Here is a 24,759-nt window from a genome sequence, read left to right on the forward strand (position 1 = left end):
AAATTAGTTACAAAACATCCAAAAAAACTTACATATTATCAGAAATATTGGAGCTCTCTTCTGGATACTATTACTTATATACATCGTTCCAGATAATTTGAAGGCCATATCTAAAATAAAGGACATCTCCTTATTCTCTTCTTAATTTTAAATCCTCCCCATTCTTCCTTGTTAGTTAAAATAAAACTTGGGGTGACATCAAATTGTAAATAGTCCTTACTTTTATTTTTTTTCTTATGATTCGTAACCTCGTTAGTCTGCTCTTTAAATGGGTGTATATTCTGCATAACTTCCAATGATACTAATGCAAGCTTAAAAACTGCTCTCAGTAATGTCTTTGTTTAAATGCTACTTTGAAATTGGATGTACACTCTAAACTTGATATAGCTTTTCTAGTGTAAGCAATGCTCGTATTGTTGTTATGAGACTTGTGTGCGCTATCCTTTAAAAACAAATTAACATCATACTTGAAAAAAGCACGGAATGCTTGGAACTGCGCAAACGAATAGTTACAGTATAGATGTGTACAACGAACGCTTGTGTGAAAGGAATACATCTCTAAAATATTATTTTATGGGTATAAATACTAACTGTTGAAAATTACGTTTCCCCTCTCCAAAATGTCTGGAGGTAGCATTTTGGAGATGGAGTACATTCGCAAAATGATCTGTGGGTTGTGGGGGCAATATCATTAGGTTGGACTAGAGTACTCCAACGCCCTTAGATGTATCCAAGGGACCGCCACGTGCCTTAGATGTATCGCTTTCATCCACTAGTTGAAAACGAGGAATATTTTTTCTAGGGATTATTCCAGGAGGTTTGGCCTGTTTGAAATACGTGCACACCTTTTAAAGGGTACAAGTGGAAGGTGGTACTCAAATGACTGCACGATGTAATTAAAAGAAAAAACTACTATACACTTGTAGCATATGAACTTAGGGTTACCACCTGTCCCACTTTATGAGGGACAGTCCCTCTTAGGGCAGTTGTGTCACAAAATTGTAAAAATGGCAAATGTCCTGAGATTTTAGGACAAAATTATTTCCTATATTTTATGTAATAGTTGCATAAAATAGTTATTCTGTATCTAAAATACCTAAATGTTATAAAAAACAGAATAAGCAACTAAACTGTTACAAGAATAAGCTTTTATTTAGGCAAGAAATTTAAGTTCTAACTTTTGTACTGACCATGGGTATGTGTCGGCCTGTGAAATCTGATGTTTGTACCAAAAATGTCCCACTTTGCCCATTTGAAAAGGTGGCAACCCTATATGAACTTCGTCCTCAAAACATGTAGCAATCACTGGAGATCCGTATGTCTACCTATATTAAATATCACACGTACAGTAACAGCGTCTGCAGAAGTGAAAGGCAAACCACGTCATATGTAATTTAAAGTTACAACATTCAAAACATTCTAGTAGGTAGCCTGCAATCAAAATGGAAAATGGAGTTGTGCACTACCTTCAGAATAAACCACAGTGCATTTACTAATCCGTAAATCATGTCTGGCAATGTTATATTGCGTATATTAAAGGGCTTGATAATCTAGGTGTGAGGCTTAGCTCCCTGATAAGAACACCTAGCTCACCAGTTCTATATCTCGTGGTCGCTTTTGCCCTTGTTGCAGTTTTTTGCTTGATCATTGGGCTATGAGACAGAGTACACCTGCTCCACTGGGAATACATTACCTTTGATAATGCTTTAAGCTTACACTTTTACGTGGCACAGCTGTTATTATGATCCTCCCACCTTCAGTGTTTGCTGAGTAGTGCCGTTATTGTATTACCGCCCCCTGCATGCCCGCCTGTATTCTATTACCTAATTGTTTATTGTCCAGTGTGCTTCCTGATTATTACAGACATATTTTACTACACGTGCATGTTCAGCCCTTAAATGTAGTTTATAGCTGCTGTGCGTATCTGTGGGTCGACGTGCAGGGAATGCCAGTTATATTGCTTAAATAAAATACCAGTTACTTGACGTTTGCATAATTAGCTCAGAGACAATGTTACACTAGGGCAAAACTTAATTAAAATATCACTTGTTGAATCTTTATAATAACTGTGTCAGCCAAATGTGAACTGAAATAAAATGGGCAAAATCTTCCAAGCATTCACGAAGATATCTGCATTCAGGAGTAATTAACGACGTATTTCATTTAGTGCAAGAAAACCTGCAATTCGAGCTCTGTGCTCACTCAACGTTATCCCTGGATTTGAAAGCAGTCCAGCAGGAAGGGCGGCTCGTTTCAGGTCTTCGGTTTCTTTTTCAGTAACTGGATAGGGTTTGAATAAACGATTCCCTTTTTTGTCATTTCCAAATGTAACAGTAGGGGCCGCAGGTGTAAGGCGGTACACCTTTCCATTCACTCCAGCGCGCGTTACTCGCAGGAGAGACTAGCTGAGCAGCAACAGCAGCCGCCCAGCAGCAGCAGCAGCACTCCAGAGCAGCCGCCCAGCAGCAGCAGGCAGGCAGCGGCATCCCGGCCATCTGTCTCTCCTCCTTCAAAGGCAGACAGACCCCGACCAGCTGTGTAAAATGGCGGCTACTCCACAGCTCCAGCACACCTCCCTAGATACTTTAACTCCGCGAAATAACTCTTTGACAGCTTCGCACTGGACGCAGAGCCAGCAGATACAGGGATCGGAGCACGGAGGTCCAGCTGTACGAGTTTTGCCGGAAGTGGACCAAGAGGAGAAATGTAGGAGGCTGCAGAAAACTCTGAGGGAACTGAGCAACAGGAGGAAAATATTAATCCGGAACCTGCCGCATGACTGTAGCAGCCAGGTAGAGTTTTCCCCCTTTGATGTAGAAACACTGTAGTGCAGGTATCTCATCTATGCAAGATTGTTACAGAAACAAAACCTTATGACTTGGAGTGGTTAAAACAGTTTAGCATATGCTGGTAATGCTATTAATCTAGTTGTTGTAAAGATTGGCACCCAAGAAGAACTTCCTTGAAGTACATTACAGTTGCGATCTCAAAATATAAACATACATTTACAGAAAAGAGTGAGTAGGGAGACTTTACTATTATTTTCATTTTATATATGTCCGTGTGTATCTATCTGTCTATATATACACCCACATGTATGGGTGTGTGTGTGTGTGTGTGTGTGTGTGTGTGTGTGTGTGTGTGTGTAAAAATGTAATAGAAAGGTCGACTGCTGTAGTTTGTATGAATGCATTGAGTTTTTAGGTGGGATCTGTCATCCTTGCAAAAATTAAACTGTCAGTGCCAAAAGTATTAATTAGCTGAAGTTTTATCTTGTGAACTTGTGTAGGGTAGCAGGTTGTAAACCAGCAACATGGCACCTGCTGATAACATGACGTTGTCAGCAATGATGACACGGTAAGTACAATGGTAATGGGTTGCTGCATGAGCTGCGTGCATATCAGAATTACAGTATACACTGATGAAAACTCGTGTGCGCACTTCAGATAAATCATGTTTGCAGTGCGTATTTGATGTTGGCCACACACTTCCCTGAAAAAAATCTATGTAATGTTTTGTTGCGTTACCATTGAGATGCAACTAACTTCGAGCATACTGGTCTGATGCACTGCAAACTGCATATTTAAATTTAGAAAGGAACGGGAAAATGTGCCTGTGTCTTTTCACCTTTCCCTTTTCATTTTTCTTTTCTTTTTGCAGTGGTTTCAGAGTTAAAGTTTTTTTTAAATGTGATGAACCGTGTCCAAAAGAGTGGGCACGGGGAGGGCTGTGCCATTACTTTTCATTCAAAATTATTTTCGTTTATTTTTGGGTGCCTGGTTTATCTTGTTTAGAATCATTGGGGTACCGTTAAGCAGTAGGCACAAAGCAGAAGAACCAGTTGTGCATAGAACACTGATGCCTTGCAGGCAGTAATTCTTCAATATTTAAAACACAAAGTGTAGAAAGATAACAGGAGAGTGGTATAGTGTATACGTCCGTTAGGCTGTCTTCACGCTGCAGAAAAGACGTGGTAAAATCATTCTAAGCCCATAAATGGTGAACATAGAGAGAGACTTGTAAAAGTGATTTGTCCTATTATGTCATGTCAATTCTTCTAAAATGTGGTAATGAAGTCAGTAGTTATGGTCTTTATGCAAATAATTGTTGTACACATTTATGCAGTCTTTGAAATAATCTAAAACTAAAATGCTATTAGTTATACTAAAAAAACTGCATTTTTGTAGAAACGTCAAAATGTTGGGTGTTGTGGTTACTAGCAGTGTTATGGCCTGATCAGTAGCAGAAGGAATCAAACAAATGTTTTATTTTAGATCTCCTTAGTATGAATGAACAGTGATAGTTTGTTCATAGCATAGTTTGGTACACTTTTAGGCTTTCTATTGTTATCTTGAATATAATTTTACAGTACATTGAGTTATATAGTTCTTTTCAGCAATTTTAATACTTTGTTTTATTCACAGAAGAGTATGCTGCTAACAGCTCATAGGGACACAACATTTGTGCTTTTATTGATCTTGAGGTGTGATTTTGGTTTCTTATGGGTATTGTTTTTTCAGTCCTTTTGTTTATTTTGTATATGATTTTATGTATCTGTTATTTATTTCAATGCAGTATGGGAACCAGAAACTGTTTGTTATAATGATATTGTTTCCTATTCTCCTGGCTGTACTGAAATGAGTTAATGATCGAGTGTCGGTTTTTTGGTTTTCATTTTTTTTAATAAGCTTCTGTGTTTCTGTGGTAATTACGAATTAGATGCAGGGTGCTGTTTAATGCTGTTCAGGTTTCTATTTTTAGTAGTTTTGTATATGGACTTGTAGCTTTCACGGTTTGTAGTTCAATGATGCACAGTTTTTTTTGTTCTTTTGTTTGTTTTCTGTAGTTGTATGTATTGACTTATACAGTTCAGTTTTATGCTAGATTTTTTGTAGGATTAATGCTTGCTTTGTTATAAGAATAATGACTGCTCTGTCCAGTCAGCATGTGTGTTTTTGAATGCCAATGAGCTTTTATTGTATAATTTTAGCACGATACAATGATGTTATTTAAAAACAAATTACTTACCCTTTTTAATAATACAATCGTGTGAAATAACATTTTTTATGTTTTGTCTCTTTTCACAATGAGGGCACAACAAAGTGATGTAATACATGATTTGCTCATGGATGGCCAATGTGTGTGCAATAAGTGGTTGTATGCACTTTCTGCCACTTCATTAAGGGAGTCAGGAATGCACACTTGTCTGATTGTTTATATTAGTGCATCTCACACATTCTTGGTGTCCTGAGAGTGTTTTTCTTTTTTGTTACATCTGTTTTTTAATTGCATATTATTATTCTCTTGGGAACATTACTGTGGTGTATGGGGGAGTGCTGTTTTTTCTGGTATACTTGCTGTTTGTCACTGGTCAGTGCTCAAAATGATGTCAGTGAAACATCGCTGACATCTTTCATGGCTGTTAGACTTTGAAAAGAGTACTGCATTTTCATCACTTTTCTCCAAGCTTTTGTGCACACAAAGTTGATATTTGTATAGTTTAGGGGTGTTGGTCTTGCTCCCAATATTGGAGAGTTGGGGGCTTGCCCCTGCAAAAAATGTTTTTCTATTTTGCCAATTTGGGAGTGTTACTGTTGACTTCCCAAGGATTTAGCTGTTTGAGGTTCAAGTAATTGTGTCCATTTGACAAAACTTGATTATTCATAATAAAACCCACCCTTTTTTGGCTACAGTTACAGCAATTTCCATAGCTTTAGTTTTATTTTACAACTGGATTTTAAATTTGCCTTGGGCACACATTTCTTCTATCTAATCACCATGCATATTTTTCAATACTAATCACTCTCCATTTTATAACTGAATAATAGATGTTATCATCTCCAGTACTTGCATCTTCCTTCATACAACATGCAACATACATTAACAGATAATGACTTGCAGTAACTTATTTTAGATATTTTCTGCATAGCCTTGTAAAGCAAGTATTTTGTCTATGGTCACATTATAAAATGTATAAAACCAAAACAGGAAGTAGAAAGTAATCTTGAAAAAATGCAACCTATTCAAAATAATATCAAAGTATTTAGATCTGTAATGACATTGTCTAACATTTCTCCTGTAAATGTCGTTTGCTTATTTAGATGTTTCTAATTTTTACATATAGTTACAACTATAGAAAATAAGTAAGAAAAAAATGAAGTTGGAAATTTTCTGAGGATTTTTAAACCCTTTTTAAACATCTCTCTGCTCTGGTAACAGCTGTAACTGTATAAGAAATTCTTCAGGCAGCAAGCAACATTAACTAAACGAGATAAACTCTAAGCTAACGGAACTTAATAACATATGACTCTGTTTTTAAAGAACATACCGTTTTAAACACTTATAAACATAGAAACAAAAAAGGCCTGACATAGAACTATTTTATTGTTACAAAAGTTAACACTGTATAAGACTTCATCAAATGTTATAAGTCAAGTTGTTGTTTTTGTTGTTTGTTTTTTGCTAATGGAACTTAAATGTGGCATGGGAAAGTCATAAAATATGAGGTTAAGGACAAAACCCCCTGAAATTGACAGACTATGTGAAGAAATTATTAAACAGAATTATAAAGCAGATCATCTTTGAAGTAGATCTTAAAAATAGAACATAAAGAGTATTTGGGATACCTGAAGATGTAAGAGATGATCACTTTTGTCTTTTAATGAAAAAATCTGGATGTGTTAGATTTGCCAAAAGAACATAACACTGGAATTAAAAGAACTCATAGAGCATGAAGAAAGTTAGAAGATAAGAAACTATGAATAACCATGTCTTAAAACCATAAGAGGTCACTACTCACAACAGCGCACATACTGCAGGGGACAATCTCCCGTACCACCCAACTATATATAAGTCTGAGAACACACAAGTTTGGAGGAGAGGGAGTCAGTGGTAAAAGTGCAGCATGCACTTTCTCATTCTTCGCCAAAGCTGACTGCCCACTCTCCTACATATGCTTGAGTTGAAATTGCTTGAGCGTCTGTATCCCACAGGAAAAAAAGGCAAATGGCATAAGACTTGAATATGGTTTACCCTAGGAGGCATTGTCTGTGTGGTTTCTAAGTGTGTGCCTGCAAGGATTCACTTGTTTAGAGGGTTTTCTCCCTTCTTCGAGTTTGTATATATAAGTTTGGGGGGGTGGGGGTGGGAGGGGGCTTGCTCTCCTGCAAAAAGCAACTAAGATGTGTTTTTTGCCCTTTTGAATTTCATGTATTGTCTTTCATCCTTTCATAATGCTGGCTTTCAAGAAGTCAACATTTCATAGTAGAACCCTGACTGCTATTACGGTAAACTGATGACCTTCTATTGGCAAAATTGTAAGTTCCGGTTAACTTGACCACTGAGAAACAACAGCATTCCCTTAGAAAATTCTCAAACAGTTGCAATGCTGCTACATTGTTGCCAAGCTAAAGAATGGGTGGTAAATATAATGAAAACAGAGGAATAAGGCAGAAAACATTCTTATAATCAAACTATTTGAATTCTGTAAGGAAGTACTTTAGGGAGGACAACTTTATCCATATAGGTCTGAAATAATTAAATATTAATATTATTCTAGATTATGTAGCCTGTTGTTTCACTTCACAGAAAGGATATGCAGGAAACTTAACTTACAAATATTAAATATTAAACGAGAAGAAAACAGAAGATTACAGTGAGACATCTCACAACCTGCTTATATTCAACTTATTTAGGAAAGAATGTAACACAACTATAAACAATGCAACATTCATAATGGGTGGAATTCCCCTTTCCTAAACCAGCTAAGGACTTAAAAAATTACTGCTGCATGGAGAGAAACCCAAGTTACTGATAGATATGCAAGTTTTCTACCATTTAGAGAAAGCCTGATGAGACGTAGTAGAGATATGACTTCAGAAAAAAGGATGTCATTTCCAGGCAGTAGTACAAATCAGAAAGATGGATGTTATGGTTATTTTTTTCAAAATATTCAAGAGGATTTTGGTGAGTATGGTTAGACAGTTGATAGCTTGTCAAAATTTGGTACTGTTTATGAGGAAACAGGGAAATAACAGTTTGGGAAAAACAGGAAAAATAAATACTCAGAATTTACCTGAGATATCTTATTATTTGTATAAGTATTATTTGTATAAATATAAGTTTCATATGTTAGTACTAGGGTAACTGCCCTTGAGGGCCATTTTAAGCTTATCAGTTATATCATTTGTTGCTTAAAACTAACCTATCCCATTATAGTTTAGACTCATGTAACCTTTCCAAGATCTGCATTTATATATTACTTTAGTGAAAATTAATAGATCAAAACATAATTTTTTGGAGAGGACCCATACTTTGGAATAAAGCATTTAGGTGCTTCCTCTGCCCATTACTAGTGTGGGGGAGGTCTGGGGGCAAAGTTCATATTTTCCTATATATGTTGTCAGGGGTGAGCTTTATTCCAGAGCAAAGGCATCCTCTGTGAGATATAGTCGTCCCTCTAAACCATTTTGTTAATGTTGCAGAAGAGGTTTAGATCCCTGGATTGAGTATTTCTGATACTGTTTGACTTGCAGATGTGAAGTAAGTCCATCAGTAATAGGTCATAGGGTGGCATGTATGGTAGACACAGATTTGTAAGAGGCCGAATATAATGGTAGCACTTTGAAGTGGTCCATGTAAAACATATTGTGTTAGGTCTTGTATCTTTTTTGTATGGTACCTCTGTGGGCATTCTTGTTGTTGCATGTCCCTGGGAAGATACATGCCAAAAGGGATATTATACTTAATAACTGGCCTAATAAGGGCTGAATAAAAGGGGACAGTAACATCCCTAGACCTAGAAGCAATCCCCTTGCTTATGAGCTGTGCAATACTGGACGCATGCTGGTCAAAGTTAGGTCACTCAAGGTATAAGTTCCTAAATCCCAAACTGCTGGGTCAACCTTTACGAGCGTGTTGTCAGTGAGGTTGTTCCTTTGGAAAATGTCAATTTTCCAAAAGAAGTTATAATACATTTTTTTTTTTTTGCATTTAGCTGTCTATCTGTGATCCAGTTGTCAATTCAGTGAGTGACAAAGGAGTTTATTTCTAGTTTATTAAGCTTTTCTACTATGCCTTAGTGGAGGACTTTGTCAAAAGCCTTGGTCAAATCAATGTAGGTAGTGTGTACTGTTTTACTTTCATCCACTACTTTGGCAACCTTTTCAAAAATGTCTTCCAGGTTGAGTAGGCACTACCTGCCTTTGACAAATCCAAACTGAGATGAGCCCAGTGTTTAGAGGTTCCCTATGCCCTTATTGATTAATTCCAAGCATTTACTTCATAAGTGATAGAAGTATATATTTGTGCTTGTGTTTGACCATAATGTAGTAATTTTTCTCTCAGAAAAAAAATACTCCAGATAAAGGCATACATTTATGCTTATGTCTTTTGCTTCTTTAAGTGAGTGTGTGTTTATTTAACAGGGGATTTAATCTTCTTTTTAATTTATTTTAAAGTTATGTATAAAGGATAAACATTCTAATTATTAACAAAATAGTGTGAATGCTTCTGCTGAAAAGTAGTACTTTGTAAATTACTTTACAGTTGCATATACATCTACTCTACAGTCTGTTGTTTTTCTCATTCATTTATTCATTAATTATATTAGCTTCTTTACAAAATGATTTTTAATATTCTAATCCAGTCACCAAAAACTAAAGACATTTTCTGAGGTTTTATTTATTTATTTTATTTTATTTTTATTTTATTTTACATTTGTTGACTGGGCTAGTCTAGCTGGATATATGTCCATTTTCAGTAGAGGCCCGGGGAGAAAAGCTCCAAATTATTAGTACATCAATTAATAAAGTGTAACAATAAAAATAAATGCAGATGTAATGGAAACAGGAAAAATTTTTTTTTTTTTTGAGATTACTTTTTAAGTGAGTAAAAGTAACAGGCTATGTGATGTTCATAACAGAGTACTCTTTACACACATGTGAAATATAGAAAATCAGTTACTGTGTGATGTGCTTAGCACAATCCTCTTTATAAAAACATATTAAATGAAATGATAATAAATGTGAACAGAGATGAAGGAAAGATAGGAAAGGTATCAGGGATAGTACAGGCTGAGTTTAAGGATTAGATTATTTTCATAGAGGAAGTAGAATAGTTACTGTTATGAAAGAGAGGCAGGGATACTCTTATGAAGGAAAGGGAGAGACATTAGGGTAAGTAGGCAGTGGGTCTTTTATTCCAAATCATAGTGGAAAGTTGAGCAGCTGAGAGACCCCTGCTGAGTTATTGGATGTAATTGGGTTCAGGGGGAAGGAAGGATGACAGGGAAGGAAAAAACAGGGTTAGTCTAGGTTAGTTTAGGGGCATAACCATTTTTTATTGATATACTTTTTGAGATTTTTTTTTGAACAGAGGGAGAAAAGTCAGAGATGAGATGTCTAAGGGTAATTTATTCCATACTTTTCCTACTGAGTTGGAGAACAAGCAGTCTCCTGCAGAGTTATTGGGTCTAGTGGTGTTGATCAAAAATTTTTTAGAAGACCGTAGATGTTTAAGGTTATAATAAGGGGTAATAAGGCTATTGAGTATTGGGGTTTTTGTGGGTTGGTACAGGGTTTTGTGAGCTATTATAAGTTGTTGTAGTTGAATCTGATTGGGAAGTTCAAGCCAACCTAGTTGTCTAAGATTAAGGCAACGATGAGTCCTGAATGGGGATCCGGTAGCAAATCTAGCAATGTTATTGTAGCATATAACTAGTTTATTGAGATTTTTTTTGAGAGATTGGTATAAATAGGGCATGCATAAAGTAAAGTAGAGATCAGATGAGTTCTGGCTAGGGTAATTCTAGTGGCAGGAGTAAGAAAGGGTTTGATTCTGTATAAGCTACCTATTTTTTTGTTCACAGATTTTATGGTAGAGTTAATGTGATTTTCAAAATTAAGATTATTGTCTATAGTAATTCCTAATAATTTTGTGGTGGTGTCTGGAGAAATACTAGTACTGTTATTGGAAGTAATAGTGAAATTTAGGGGGATGTGATTTCGTGTTGGTGAAAAGAGTAGTAGCTTAGTTTTCTTGGGGTTGAGTAGGAGACAGCGTTGTGAGAACCATTGTTCTACTGTGTTAAAGGCTTTTTGGGTAAGAGTCTGTAGTTCAGTTTGAGAGGTAGCTGTGCAGATTATAGTGGAGTCATCTGCATATTGAATACAGGTAGTATGAGGGATAGCTGATTGGAGGTCGTTGATAAAGATGGAAAATAGAAGTGGTCCTAAGATGGAGCCTTGTGGCACACCTAGAGAGATAGGAAGGTGGTCAGACAGTGAATTTTTCCAGAGTACTGCTTGTTGGCGGTTTTCAAGGTAAGATTTAAACCAAGTTATGCTGTGGGGATCAAGTGTGAGAGAGAAGAGAATGTGCAAGAGTAGGGTGATTCACCATGTCAAAGGCTTTGGATAAGTCTATGAATAGTGCTGAAGAGAGACTGTTTTTGTTGCGGTTAGAGTTTATGGTATTAGTGAAAGAGAGCAGTGCAGTGGTAGTACTGTGTGAAGGTCTGAAACCATGCTGACAGTTGGCAAGTAGGTTGTGTTGGAGAAGATGGTTAAGGAGTTGTTTATGGATATATTTTCCATGATTTTGGCAATAGGGGATAGTAAAGCTATGGGACGATAGTTAGAGAAATCATTAGAGTTTCCTCCTTTATGTAGTGGGATAATATGAGATATTTTCCAGATTTCAGGGACAGTTTTTTCATTGATGGATCTGTTTATTAATATAGAAATGGGATATGCAATGGCTTTAGCTCCTATTTGCAGGAACTCAGCAGGGAGTTTGTCTGTGGAGGGGGTGGTAGGTTTAAGTTTTTGTAGCAAGGAAGAAATATATGATGTAGAAATGGGAAGAAAGTGAAATGAGCAGGGTATATTTACAGAAGAAGGAAGTATCTTTGAGGTATCGGGAGATAGGTGATTTGCAAGATTTTGTATAGTATTAGTGAAGAAGGAGTTAAAGGCATTTGCTGTTTGTATAGGGTTGTCAGGGTTAGAGTGTTGTGGGTTGGGTGTAATAGTTTGGCCTGGGGATAGAAGATAATTGATGGTGGACCAGAATTTTTTTGGTTCCTTATTGGATGTTTGTTGTAAATGAAGGTAGTAGTTCTTTTTGTCTAACAGTATGGCTTTTTTTGTGTTGTTTCTACATTCTCTGAAGGTTTGATGGTCAGCTTGGAACTTGGTAGTACGCCATTTAGTCCAGGCTTTGTTTCTGGTAATGATTTTATGTCTAGTATCATTGCTAAGCCAGGGGGCTGGTTTGGTTTTGGTTCTAATAGTGCGAGTTGGTGCATGCTGATCTAGAATAGATAAGAACGTGGAGTTGAAGTATTGTACTGCATCATTAAGAGGGAGTATCTTTAGAGGGGTCCAGTTACATAGCTTTAGTTCTGTTAGAAAAAGTTCTGAGTTAAATAGCTTTTTTGAACGTAGTGTTCGGAAAGTGGTTGGAAAAGTTATGTCGCTTTTTTTTCTAATAATATAAGTTAATGAGTGATCACTTAGGTCATCTGGTAGGGTGCCAGAGTTATACGCTTGTTGGGGAGTGTTTGTAAGTATCCAGTCTAATGTGGTTTCATTATTATTGATTTTATTAGTTCTGGTAGGGCCTGATATAAGTTGAGAGAAGCCATGTAGGTTAATGTGGAAGGTAGGGTTTGAGTTGTTGCAAGAATTTCAATCAATGTTTAGGTCACCTAGGATTAATGTTTCTTGTGGAGCATTAGAAGAGAGCCAACTAAGGATGGACTCAAGAGCGTTAATGTTATTTCCTGGGGGGAGATATATACAAATTATATAAATAGCTTTGCTGTAGTTTAGTTGGTGTTTAGAACATATTAGTTTGGCGTTATTGACTAAGGGGAGGTTCAGGTTTGTAGTGGTGATTTGTAGCTGTGATTTATAAAGAACTGCAACACCTCCTCCCTTTATTTTTGGGCAGTCAAGTCTTATGATTTTATGTCCAGGTGGGGTGATTTCATTATCTTTAATAGAAGGTTTTAGCCATGTTTCTGATAGGCAAAGGATATCAAATTGGTTGACATCAAGGAGAGCATGGAGTTGAGCAATTTTGTAACAAATACTATGTATATTCAGATGAGCTAAGGTGAGTGAGTTGGTACATTTTGTTGGAGATATAGGCCTAGTTTTGTTATTGATGTTGGTTTCTATGGTCTGGGTGTGCTGAGGGCCAGGGTTGGGATGAATGTCTCCGTCTAAAAGTGAGTGTGGGAGAGGATGTTGTTTGGGTTGATGATTTGTACAAAAGTGGTTGGTGAACTTTCTAGTTTTCTGGTTATAGAATTTAATATGAGCTAGTCTGTGAAATTTAGCTAGAAAGTAGTTAGATTTATATGTAGGATTTTGGAAAGTCACAGCAAACGATGTTGTTGGTGAAGAGGTTTGAGAGGAGGAGAATGTAGAGGTAGAGTGTATGGGTTGTTCGTAGGAGGTTAAGATATAGGTAGTTGTGAGTGGAGTTAAAAGTGATAGTATGACTAGTATTTGTAGTTGAGAAGGGTTTAGTGTTATGTGCATAGTTAGGAAGAGAGGGTGAGAGATTAACTAGGAAGTAATAGTATGTTTAGACTCAGTTAGAGGAAGAGGAGAGATGTGTAATTAGTGGGTGTATTGAGATAGAGGGGGGAGGGATGTTGTAGTTAGGGTGTGTCTGATTGGTATGAATTGTGTAGGGGTGTGGTTTGTAGAGGTATAAAGGTAGGACCAGTGGGGGTGGGTGAGAATTGGGGGTAGGGTAGGGGAGCGGAGTGAGCCCGAAGGGCGAACAGAGCGGGTAGAGACAAGAGAGAGAATGTGGAGGAAGATAATCAGTGAAGTGAGAGGAACAGCAGGTAAGTCTGAAGGTGGGGGAAATGTAGGCAATGTTCAGAGGTTAGCAGGAAGAAAGACAGGAAGTTTGAGTAGAAGACACTGATAGAAGGATTGCTAAGGGTAAGGAGCACTGGTGGGTAAGTGATTCAGGAAACTGAGAGCAGAGTGAATGGGGTCAGGTTGCAGAAATGGGGTAGGAAATTACAGAACAGAAAGCTAGCATTTCAGAGATCTAATTCTTGAGGCACCTCCTGGTGGCCACTGATTGTATAGCAATGGGATTGTCTCAACTAGAGTTGGGGGCTAAAGGGGAGTGTGAGTGATTCAGTTTATATAAGGAGGTGATAGTATGGAAGGAAGAAGTTGAAAGATGCGGGGGGGGGGGGCGGTTGGCTGCTGGCTGGCCTGCCTGCCTGATTCGTTTGCCTAACCTAGCAAAACATGCCAATTATCTTGTTGTAATATCTTAGTGTCGGTATCAATACATACTTTCAATGCCTTTTCAAAGGTAAAATGTTTTTTCTGGGAGATGTTAGGTAATTCTTTTGATGCCCTAGTGGTCAGAGGCGTCCAGAAGGGAGAATGCAGGTAATTGTTGCAGGGACAAAACTGGAACACAGTGCTGGTAAAATACAGAGGGAGAGAAAAGGTAGTAAGTCTTAGAGATACAATGTAGAGAGAAGGAAAAGGAGTTATACAGACATGGTTCATTTATATAAACACCTTCAACAACAATGCTTTGTGGTACTAACAGACTTATAAAAATCAGATTTCAGCAGGAGGCTAATTAGAATTCAGAGCAGTACTAACTTGCAACAGTCATCAATTGTTTCAAAAAACAGTTACAGATGTTACCACATTAATTGGCCATACTTAGCAGCACTTACAAGCTTTTAAAGCTACAGCAATATGAAGTTATAATAGTAGTAATAGATGATTAGAACTCAGAAACGGAGGTCATTTCTGAGTACAGGAAAAAGCTGTAATTTGTCTATGTATAATATATATATAATATATAGCACAGGTATAGCTTTAATACAGGAACACAGGAAATAGCTATGATATCCTTGCGGTTAAGCTAGCTCCACTCGTGAAACTGGGTGTAGTAATTCTAAGGGGTGGGCTATTACATTCAACCGAGCGATACTGTGCAATGGTTAAGACTATGGGAAAAGAGAATTCTGGCTAAAAATTATGTCTCCACACTTTTTCCAAGGTATTAGCCTGAATGGGTTAGATCAAATTGTTAAATAATTAGAAGAGTAAGCCTAAAACAGTGTAAGAAGTGATCGCAGAAGAAGGCATTTAATAAGGGACTAGCTGCAGTAGTTCAGGATCCAGGTTTCATTACACGTGGACCACGCTATTAAGCTGTATAGGTTAACAGGGAGGGCTCGACTCATATATAAAAATATGGAAACAGTACCTAAGAGCAGAGAACTTCCTTTAACAGCTTATTCCTATGCAATACTCATTAAGTGGCTACATATACAATAGAACATTAATAATTTATCACAAACTGTGAGATTTTGTAGCAGTAATTACAATGAGCATTCGTTGCAAGCAGCGTACACAAACGCTTTGTTGGCGTTACCAGGGAACTTCCTCAAACAGCCTATTCGTATGCAGTACTCATGAAATGGATAGATATACAGTAAAGCATTAATAAATTAGCACAAACTATAAGATTAAGTAGAAGTAATTGCAATGAACACTCGTTACAAGCAGCATACACAAACGCTCTGTTTGCATTGGCATCAAAGCAAAGCCCAGCAATTAGCAATTACAAAGCAATAACACAGTTTAGAAGTTAAAGTAAGCATTAAAAAGCAAACATTGTAGGCAAAAAAATCATTGTTTCTCTTACTGTTCTAGCTCAGGAGCAGGACGCACAGCAGCCAGGTGGAGGGTAAAAGAAGAAAAGATGGCGGCACCAGGGATCGGGGTATACTTATAAGGTGAGCTAGGGGGTAGGGGCAAGGGGGGAGGGGAAAAAAGATAAAAGGAGATATGGAGCTAGAGTCGCGAGATTGAGCAGAAGGAGGGCAGTTAGGAGGTAGCAAAGTTTGTGTGGCGAAGGAGGTTATTGAGCTGTGTCAGTAGAGAACATCAGGAGTAATATTGTAGCCTGCGAGAAAAGGACTATTAGATACTTGAGTGGACAAACAGCTCCAGTAGATATATTGATAAGCTAGACAAGGGTAGGGTCAGGAGTATAGGGGAGATAGTAAGGAAGAAAGATAGCTATGAAGGGGGCCCAAGGGTAACAGAGACAAGAGAGAGAATGTGGAGGAAGACAATCAGTGAAGTGAGAGGAACAGCAGGTAAGTCTGAAGGTGGGGGAAAAGTAGGCAATGTTCAGAGGTTAGCAGGAAGAAAGACAGGAAGTTTGAGTAGAAGACACTGATAGAAGGATTACTAAGGGTAAGGAGCACTGGTGGGTAAGTGATTCAGGAAACTGAGAGCAGAGTGAATGGGGTCAGGTTGCAGAAATGGGGTAGGAAATTACAGAACAGAAAGCTAGTATTTCAGAGATCTAATTCTTGAGGCACTTCCTGGTGGCCACTCATTGTATAGCAATGGGATTGTCTCAACTAGAGTTGGGGGCTAAAGGGGAGTGTGAGTGATTCAGTTTATGTGAGGGGGTGATAGTATGGAAGGAAGAAGTTGAAAGATGCGGGGGGGTTGGCTGCTGGCTGGCCTGCCTGCCTGATTAGTTTGCCTAACCTAGCAAAACATGCCAATTATCTTGTTGTAATATCTTAGTGTCGGTATCAATACATACTTTCAATGCCTTTTCAAAGGTAAAATGTTTTTTCTGGGAGATGTTAGGTAATTCTTTTGATGCCCTAGTGTTCAGAGGTGTCCAGAAGGGAGAATGCAGGTAATTGTTGCAGGGACAAAGCTGGAACACAGTGTTTCAATGCCTTTTCAAAGGTAAAATGTTTTTTCTGGGAGATGTTAGGTAATTCTTTTGATGCCCTAGTGTTCAGAGGCGTCCAGAAGGGAGAATGCAGGTAATTGTTGCAGGGACAAAACTGGAACACAGTGTGTTCTAGCTCAGGAGCAGGACGCACAGCAGCCAGGTGGAGGGTAAAAGAAGAGTCAAACATCTAGCTGGAAACATTCATTAGTAACAGCTCTGTAAAACTGAAGCAACCATTATTATTTGTCAAATGACAACTTTACAAGGACCCAACTCATTGATCACAACTGGTCAGGAAACTGACCTAATCAAAAACTTGCAGATACACCGAAACAGGTCTACTGGTATTGCTAACATGGTGTTTACTGACAACATACTTGCTGACTGCCACTTGCTCAAAAAGGCAAGTGCTCTAAGTTCTACTAACTTACCCTCCTGTAACTACTTAGGCCTCCCAACACCCTATTATAACAAAACTGTATAGCTCTAGCTGAACCCCACATCTAACCCCAAAACAGCCATCCCTCTCCATAAATCTAAAATACCCTGCTGGTCCCTGTAAGACTCCTTTGTTTCCTAACCCTAGGACTGTCTTCTTACTCCCTAAACCTAAAACTCCCTCAATATCTCCTAATCCTAAGATCTCCCTTCTGCTCGTTAAGCCACCCCCCTTCCTAACCATTGCCATAACTTACACTCTCACCCCCTCCCAATTCTTCTTACTATACCTGAACTTAAATAATGAGTTCAGGTGAGCTGCAGCAGCTACTTCCCTGAAGTCAGAGTCGAGTTTAAGCATGAGGTTAGTAACAGCGTACCTCAGCTACAAGACACTCAAATCACTGGCATTGAGAAAGTAGTCTTTGAGTGCTTGGGACTTGTGCACTCATAGAATCTACCCAAGCTTATATATAGCAACTGCACAGCTGCTCATACAAGAAGAAGGGGCACTCACCCTCCCCGAAGAAAGGAATCATTGTTAGCACACACTTAGAAACACCACTGGAAGTGATTTACAGTGGGAAATAACAATTGTAGATTTGAATTTTACCAAGTTGGACTTGGCCAGTTAGAATCTCATTGACTTTGCTGTCAATGAGCATTGGAGCAGCCAACACTAAAAGTAAAAGCTGGTGTGAGAAGACTGTAATATCGCATACCAACCCAAAGCACTGCAAGGCTTACAAATTAGATTATTTAACTTTAAATAACATTGCATTAAAGAAAAGTTTTAAATGATTTATTATTTATAAAGTATTTCAAACTCTGGATAATTTAATTGTTAATAATTGTTTAAAACATTTTCTTTTTTTAGTTGTAAACAGTATTTATTTAGTTTCATGTTACATTTGTAAACTGAATAGGGTTACATAGCAAGTTATCATTTCCAAAAATGGCAGCAACGTTTATTTTCATTTATTTTATTTATGAATGACATTTACAGTTGTGTTTGCTGATGGGAGGTGCACCATAATTTGTTTAATGTGTACATTTTATATAATTAACAACTTGTGAATTGCAACATTAGACTTATTATTTAGCAGGCCAGCATTTCTTTGTCTGTCAAGTATTATATATTAATGTGAAACTTTCTTAATGTATGATTTGTTGCTTATAAGACTGCATGTTTAAATGTTATTACTGACTTAATTTAATATTGTTGGTATGAAAAAATATGTATATTTTATTGCACTTCCAAATCTTATAGTATAGAAATCTTTGTTGCCTTCATTTGCTGATAACAGGTACACCACATTCTTTTTAGAATGTTAATTTTGCACAGTTGATAAATGGTAAATTGTATTATATTTTTATAGCTATAAAAGGCTATGCTCATATATTTTAACTTGATGTGATTGAATGCTAATGTTTTAAACAGTTCAGTTTTTGATTGTTCTGAAATTTTCTGGCAGGTGTTTAGGATAACTGCTTAGGACAACTGGAGTACAATTATGGAGGGATTTGAGCATAGGCATTATGGCCAAAAGGGGAAACCCTGAGCTCAGAGTGGCATGTTCAGTTCAAGTTGTGGTAGACTTTAGTGAAAAATCTTTTAGGCAGTTAAGGATTATGTGAAAATTGTTTTAATTCCTTGGAACATGGCGGCATTTCAAATCTTGTTAAGAGGAAAAAAAATATATGTAGCTGTGACATCCCCACTCAGGGCCAGTAATCAAGGAGCCAGAATCTCAACCACTGACACTGGAGAGGGATGTTCACTTGAAATGGATACACTCAGTATTTCCAGATGCAGACCTTTCTGCATCAAGCACAACTTGCTTTAAGAGCACACAGGGCACACACTCAGCCTGGGGTCTGGATTTCTCTATCTGTCTGCCTCTGGGTCCCCAATAAAACTCCCCACTGGTAAAGCTGCAGAGTTAAGTCCTCAGCTGAGTGCCTAAGCCAAGTACACCACCACTCTCTCTGTGAAAACAGTACTTAGTGTCCCTGCTCCAAGTAGCTGACACACACACTCTTTGAGAGTTAATTTTCACACACACACACACACACACACACACACACACACACACACACACACACACACAGAGGAAAGGCTGGCACAGATTACCCAATCTACCAACTTTGCCCAGACTAAGGTAGATTCACTGCCTCCAGCCAGTTACTATAAGGCTGTTAAAAGGGTATCTAATTATGCTGAGTGAAGTCAATATTAATACAAATGGTAATGTCGACCAGACAGCAAGGCTTTAGGAGTGGCAACAGCTATCATGAAATAAATATGTGCAAATACTCTCAAAACTTAAATATTTTCTACAAGGACCAGCCGCAATGAAAAGTTTAAATATATTTAATCATAAATAATAAAAGAACATAAAAATACCAAATGTCTATTTACAGTGAATACCAGAGTTTCAGCTACAGGAAATATTAAAAGTAACATAGATGGAAAGTTTCCCACAGATACGGAAAAACAGTGTTTAGCTAATGTCGCTATCTTTTCCTGATTGACTAAAAGAATTACTGTTCCCTAGTTAAGTTGTTAAGTTACTTACTACCGCAAGACAAGATGATGTAGATGAGGGTCTTTCTAGTCAGGTGTCCAAGAACAGACTGCAGAATACCGAGAGCAATCTCCTACTAATATCTAAATATTATTTCTGGCTTACAGAATGACATCACACACATCTGGTCATCTGACTTTGTTTCCCACACTATCCCCCATCACTAGAAGCTGCTAGGGTTTTAAAACCTATGTATTACCAAACACACAGATAGAGCTTTGCATAGATCTGTTGCAGCTCCTGGAAGTCATAAAACAATAAAACCATACCACTCTTTCTACAGGAGCTGCAAACTGTTCTCTAGGGCAGACGTTGTGTCTCTGGCTCCCTCCAAAACTGTGGGATAACATCTTTGTGGCTTAACCCATAAAGTAATTTAATTTAAAAATTATTTTTCAAAGTTAGCTGGATTAACCTCTTTTCTCCTAGTATATCATATTACAGTATATAAATGTAAACAGTTTCAACAATGCATGTACATTTCTTTGCTTTACAGCAGGAAACATGTTGATACATTTTTAACACAAGCAGCTTCACAAATACATTTCCAATACATGTATCTGTGCAAATCAGTTTGGTATACAAATGACATATGATTCTTTACAAAATTCCAGCTAGGTGTGCTGGCATATGCTTCACATTCAGTGCCCTACTTCTCCTGGCATGACTGTCAGTAACTCCTATCATCACAGTAGCAAACAAGGGGCAAGATTTCATTTTTTTATTATAAGAGGCAGAAGAAATAAGATGAAGATAATCTGGTGAAAGACAGTTTTAGGAAGATGACATAGCTCATTTGGATGAGATAATAGAGAAGTAGCTATTCTCTTTAGGAAACAAATAGGTGTGGTCAGAGTTAAAGTTATTTGTAGTAATGGGAGGTGATAGTTTATATGCTATGGTGAGACAAAGATTGTTACTGGAAAATTAGAAGCATATATGCTACAAACAGCAATGACCCTAAAATTCTCAGGATGTTTTCAATGACTGGGATAAGAAAAAAAAATATATAAGATGTTGAAAGGGAACTTCAGAGAGGACATTTTGTAAACAAGAATATCAAAATGGAGTTGTAGAAGTACTCAAAGAAGAGGTGATAGAGGAACTATGTAGTTATATTAGGGGAGAGGAATAATCAGATCAAATAGTTTACATTTACAGGAAATATCACACAGGCTAGTAGGTTTGATATGTTCTTTAGTAAAGGTGGCTTAAACTGCATTTCAGATCATGCTCTTGTTTTGTTAATGATAAATTGTATCTCATCAAGTAAAAGCATTTGAAGTAGGCTAATTACTAGTTGAAATGAAGATAAAAATGTTTTGGAAATTTTTGTTAAACAAATATGAAAGAAAACTTCAAGGACATTGAAAATACAGAAACTATAAATATGATTATGAGAACAAAAATAATGGCTTAACAAGATAAAACAAGAATGTCAAGAGTAATCAAAAGTACTAGTATTTGAATTATAAAAAAGTACAAGGAAAGTTAGATGATACTAAACACTTAACTGATGATATATTAGAAAAAGAATGATTAATTAAGTCTTGGCTACATAGCTTGAATCTGAGGTACTATTTAAAAAACCTCCAAATGTAGAACAAAGAAAATGGAGCCAACTGCAATAACTGTCACAACCAACAATTTAAGTGCTTTCATCTGGGTTATAACATAGACTTCATCAGAAATATACAGAATTAAATCAAATACTCTGAAAAACATCACTTGACACCCAAGATCCAATCATATAAAAACTGCATCCATCCTAAAAAAAATTCATTCAAATCACCTTCAACATCTTAAAGAAACAGTATATAATAGTAAGTACTACACTAATAACACTATAATACATTACTAGATTGAAAATAAATAGTATATAAAAAGCACGTGTACATAATTCTTAATAAATAAAGTTACACATCATAGGAACAGACAGAGCATTAAAGTACTGGCAATGGAAACATTTTCATTTAAGCCAGGAAAAGTATAGGCATTTAGCCTAATCTACCACTTCAAGTCCTTGTTTTCAATTAAAATTTTCCATCGCTCCCACCTAGGATCTCTTCAAACTATATCAATTACCATGAAGCCAAAGCTCTGTTCAGGAAAGTTCATAACATGTAGCAAATAAATTATTGATATTCTGTTTCCTGATATCGTGCATGTTAAGCTGGGTAAGCAGTCCTATATTGGCATTTAAGTCACTGGAGGTAATAAGAAGCTGAGAACCAATTCCAGCATCCACAGTCAGTGAAGACATACTCATAAACTAACTAAGAACTACACTGAAAAACTATTTAAAAAACCTCCAAGTGTGGAACAAAGAAAATTGAGCCAGCTGCAATAACTATCACTCTAAATTTATTAACAGACAATAATTTAAGCACTTTCATCTGGGTTATAACATAGATTTCATCAGAAATATACTGAATTAAATCAAACCAATTTAAAAAAAAACACGAAAAACATCACCTGGCACCCAAGAACCAATCACATAAAAACTGCATCTATCCTACAAAATTCACTCAAATCACCCACATTTTAAAGAAACAGTATACAATTGTAAGTACTACACTAATAACACTATAATACATTACTAGATTGAAAATAAATACTGTATAAAAACAGGTACATAATTCTTAACAAGTAAAATTACACGTCATAGGAGCAGAGCTTAAAAGTACTGGCAATGGAAACATTTTCATTTAAGCCAGGAAAAGTATAGGTATTTAGCCTAATCTGCCACTTCAATTCCTTGTTCTTGATTACATTTTTTCATGACCCCTCCCCCCCAAGGATCTCTTCTAACTATATCAATTCCCATGAAGCCAAAGCTAACTTCAGGAACGTTCATTTCATGTTTAGCAAGGGAATTATTTATATTCTGCTTCCTGTTATCAAGCATATGCTCATAGATACTTTTCCTGGCTTAAATGAAAATGTTTCCATTGCCAGTGCTTTAAAGATCCACTCCTAGAGGTGTAATTTTATTTATTAAGAATTATGTACACGTTTTTATATAGTATTTATTTTCAATCTAGTAATGTATTATAGCGTTAGTAGTGTAGTACTTACTATTGTATACTGTTTCTTTGAAATGTTCTGGATGATTTGAGTGAGGTTTGTAGGATGGGTGCAGTTTTTATGTGATTGGTTCTTGGGTGTTAGGTGATATTTTTTGGAATGTTTTTTAAGTTGGGTTTGATTTAATTCTGGATATTTCTTAGAAGTTTATGTTATAACCAGAATGAAAGTGCTTAAATTGTTGGTTGTTTAAAAATTTATAGTGACAGTTACTGTGGCTGTCTCCGTTTTCTTTGTTCCGCACTTGGAGTTTTTTAAATAGTTTTTTACTGTGGTTCTTAGTTGTTTTTTGAATCTGACATAATTGCTTTAGCTAAAATTGATCACTGGTTGATACAAGGAGAAAATCATGCAAAATATTTATCATGGAGATATAATGGAAAAGAAAAAAATTAAACAAAATGAGTCTGTTAGGACTTCAGTGATCTCATTTATTCTCAGAACGAGAAATCGTAGAAGAATTAAAACACAATTTTTGTAAAATATCAGAAGTTTTGACGGTTCAAAAATGTCATTGTAGTATTTGATAAAATACATTTATCTCAGGTAGGCAATGGTTGCTTTGAGTTTGGCTTAACTCGAGCAGAAATATAACAGCCAGTTAAAAGATTAAAAATAAAGTAAAATGAGGGTTCTGGGAAGATTTCCTGTTAAATTATTTACATGGGGAAACAGACAATTGTACAGCTTATTATTTAAACTATTAAGAATTATAGGAGGTGAAACATCAGTTATAAATGTAATGAAAATGAATAGCATTATATTTCTTCCAAACATAATTTTAACACTGAAGATTCAACAAACTATATGCGCATTTTGACAGTAAATACAGACATCAACATTCTTGCAAATGTACTGGCTAATAGACAAGGCACAATTTTATCTAATCTATTCAGAAAGGACAATAGATTTATATATTACAGACAGTGTGTAGATAAGTGGCAGTCCTTAATTTTTTTTTTAAACTGGAAAGGGGATCTGATGATCCTTAAACATGCATTTTATTTGATATCAGACAATTATTTGGTGTAGAAAATTGAGAATGATGTTTGAAATTCTTAAAGAAAAACAGAAACTTTGATGACAGTTTCATGGTTTGGATTAAATCAGTGTACAAGAGCCACTAAACAGATGGGTGAATGAATAATGATGTGACAGATAAGCAATTATTAGATACAGTGGAAAAAGCTATAACGTTATCCATTGAGACTGTTATTACATATAGTAATTATTGACATGCTTGATTTAAGGTCAGGATAGAACTAGTGATAGCTTTCCAAGAAGGAAAAGGTAGATCTGCTTTAGATTATTTGCTGGTCATTGTTTAGTGATGGTGGAAGAGGTAGATAATGTGCTACCAAGACTCTGGAAGGTATACCAATACTTTAAAGAGTGTTGAGGACTGAATTGTACCCCCCCAAAAAAAAACTTGCTGGAGTATGGAAAAGAAAACATTTTGGATGACCATGGTGATATGTAGAGAAATCTGTTCTACTTTATTTAGGTTTAATAATAAGAAATTATCTTAAAGATTAAAGTGACAAAATACATAAAAAAATGAAATGATAGACAAGATTGCAAAAGTTTAAAAGCAATACTCTTGAGAATTCATGCAGCTAAGGTTATGATTGGTTTTATATCTGATAAGGAATTTACCCATTCCATATGGCCATGATGGAGTATTTAATATAAAGAACAAGGTTGATGAAGAAAATCTTACTGAAGCAGTAACAGCTAACTGTGTTAAAACAACAGAGTAGTAGGAGATGGCTCACTACCCATCATACATGCCTGCATTTTTACTTTGTTCAGTAGATTAACTTAAGCAAAGGGGATTAATCCCCTTAATTAGGAAGGTATCACACAGAATCAGGTA

The 24,759-nt window shown here is 36.5% G+C and overlaps 1 protein-coding gene across 1 annotated transcript in view; it reads left to right on the plus strand.

Moving 5' to 3' along the window:
• The first annotated feature begins 1,939 nt into the window (after positions 1-1,939).
• RAVER2 (ribonucleoprotein, PTB binding 2) overlaps positions 1,940-24,759 on the plus strand; it is a 2,410,893-nt gene continuing 2,388,073 nt past the window's right edge. Inside the window, exon 1 of the mRNA XM_044085561.1 lies at positions 1,940-2,792. Within this exon, the coding sequence (XP_043941496.1) occupies positions 2,544-2,792 (249 nt within the window). The 5' untranslated portion in view covers positions 1,940-2,543. The remainder of the gene's footprint in view (positions 2,793-24,759) is intronic.

Source organism: Protopterus annectens, chromosome 10.part0 (genome assembly GCF_019279795.1).
Source record: "Protopterus annectens isolate FY-2018-M chromosome 10.part0, PAN1.0, whole genome shotgun sequence".
Taxonomy (NCBI): domain Eukaryota; kingdom Metazoa; phylum Chordata; order Ceratodontiformes; family Protopteridae; genus Protopterus; species Protopterus annectens.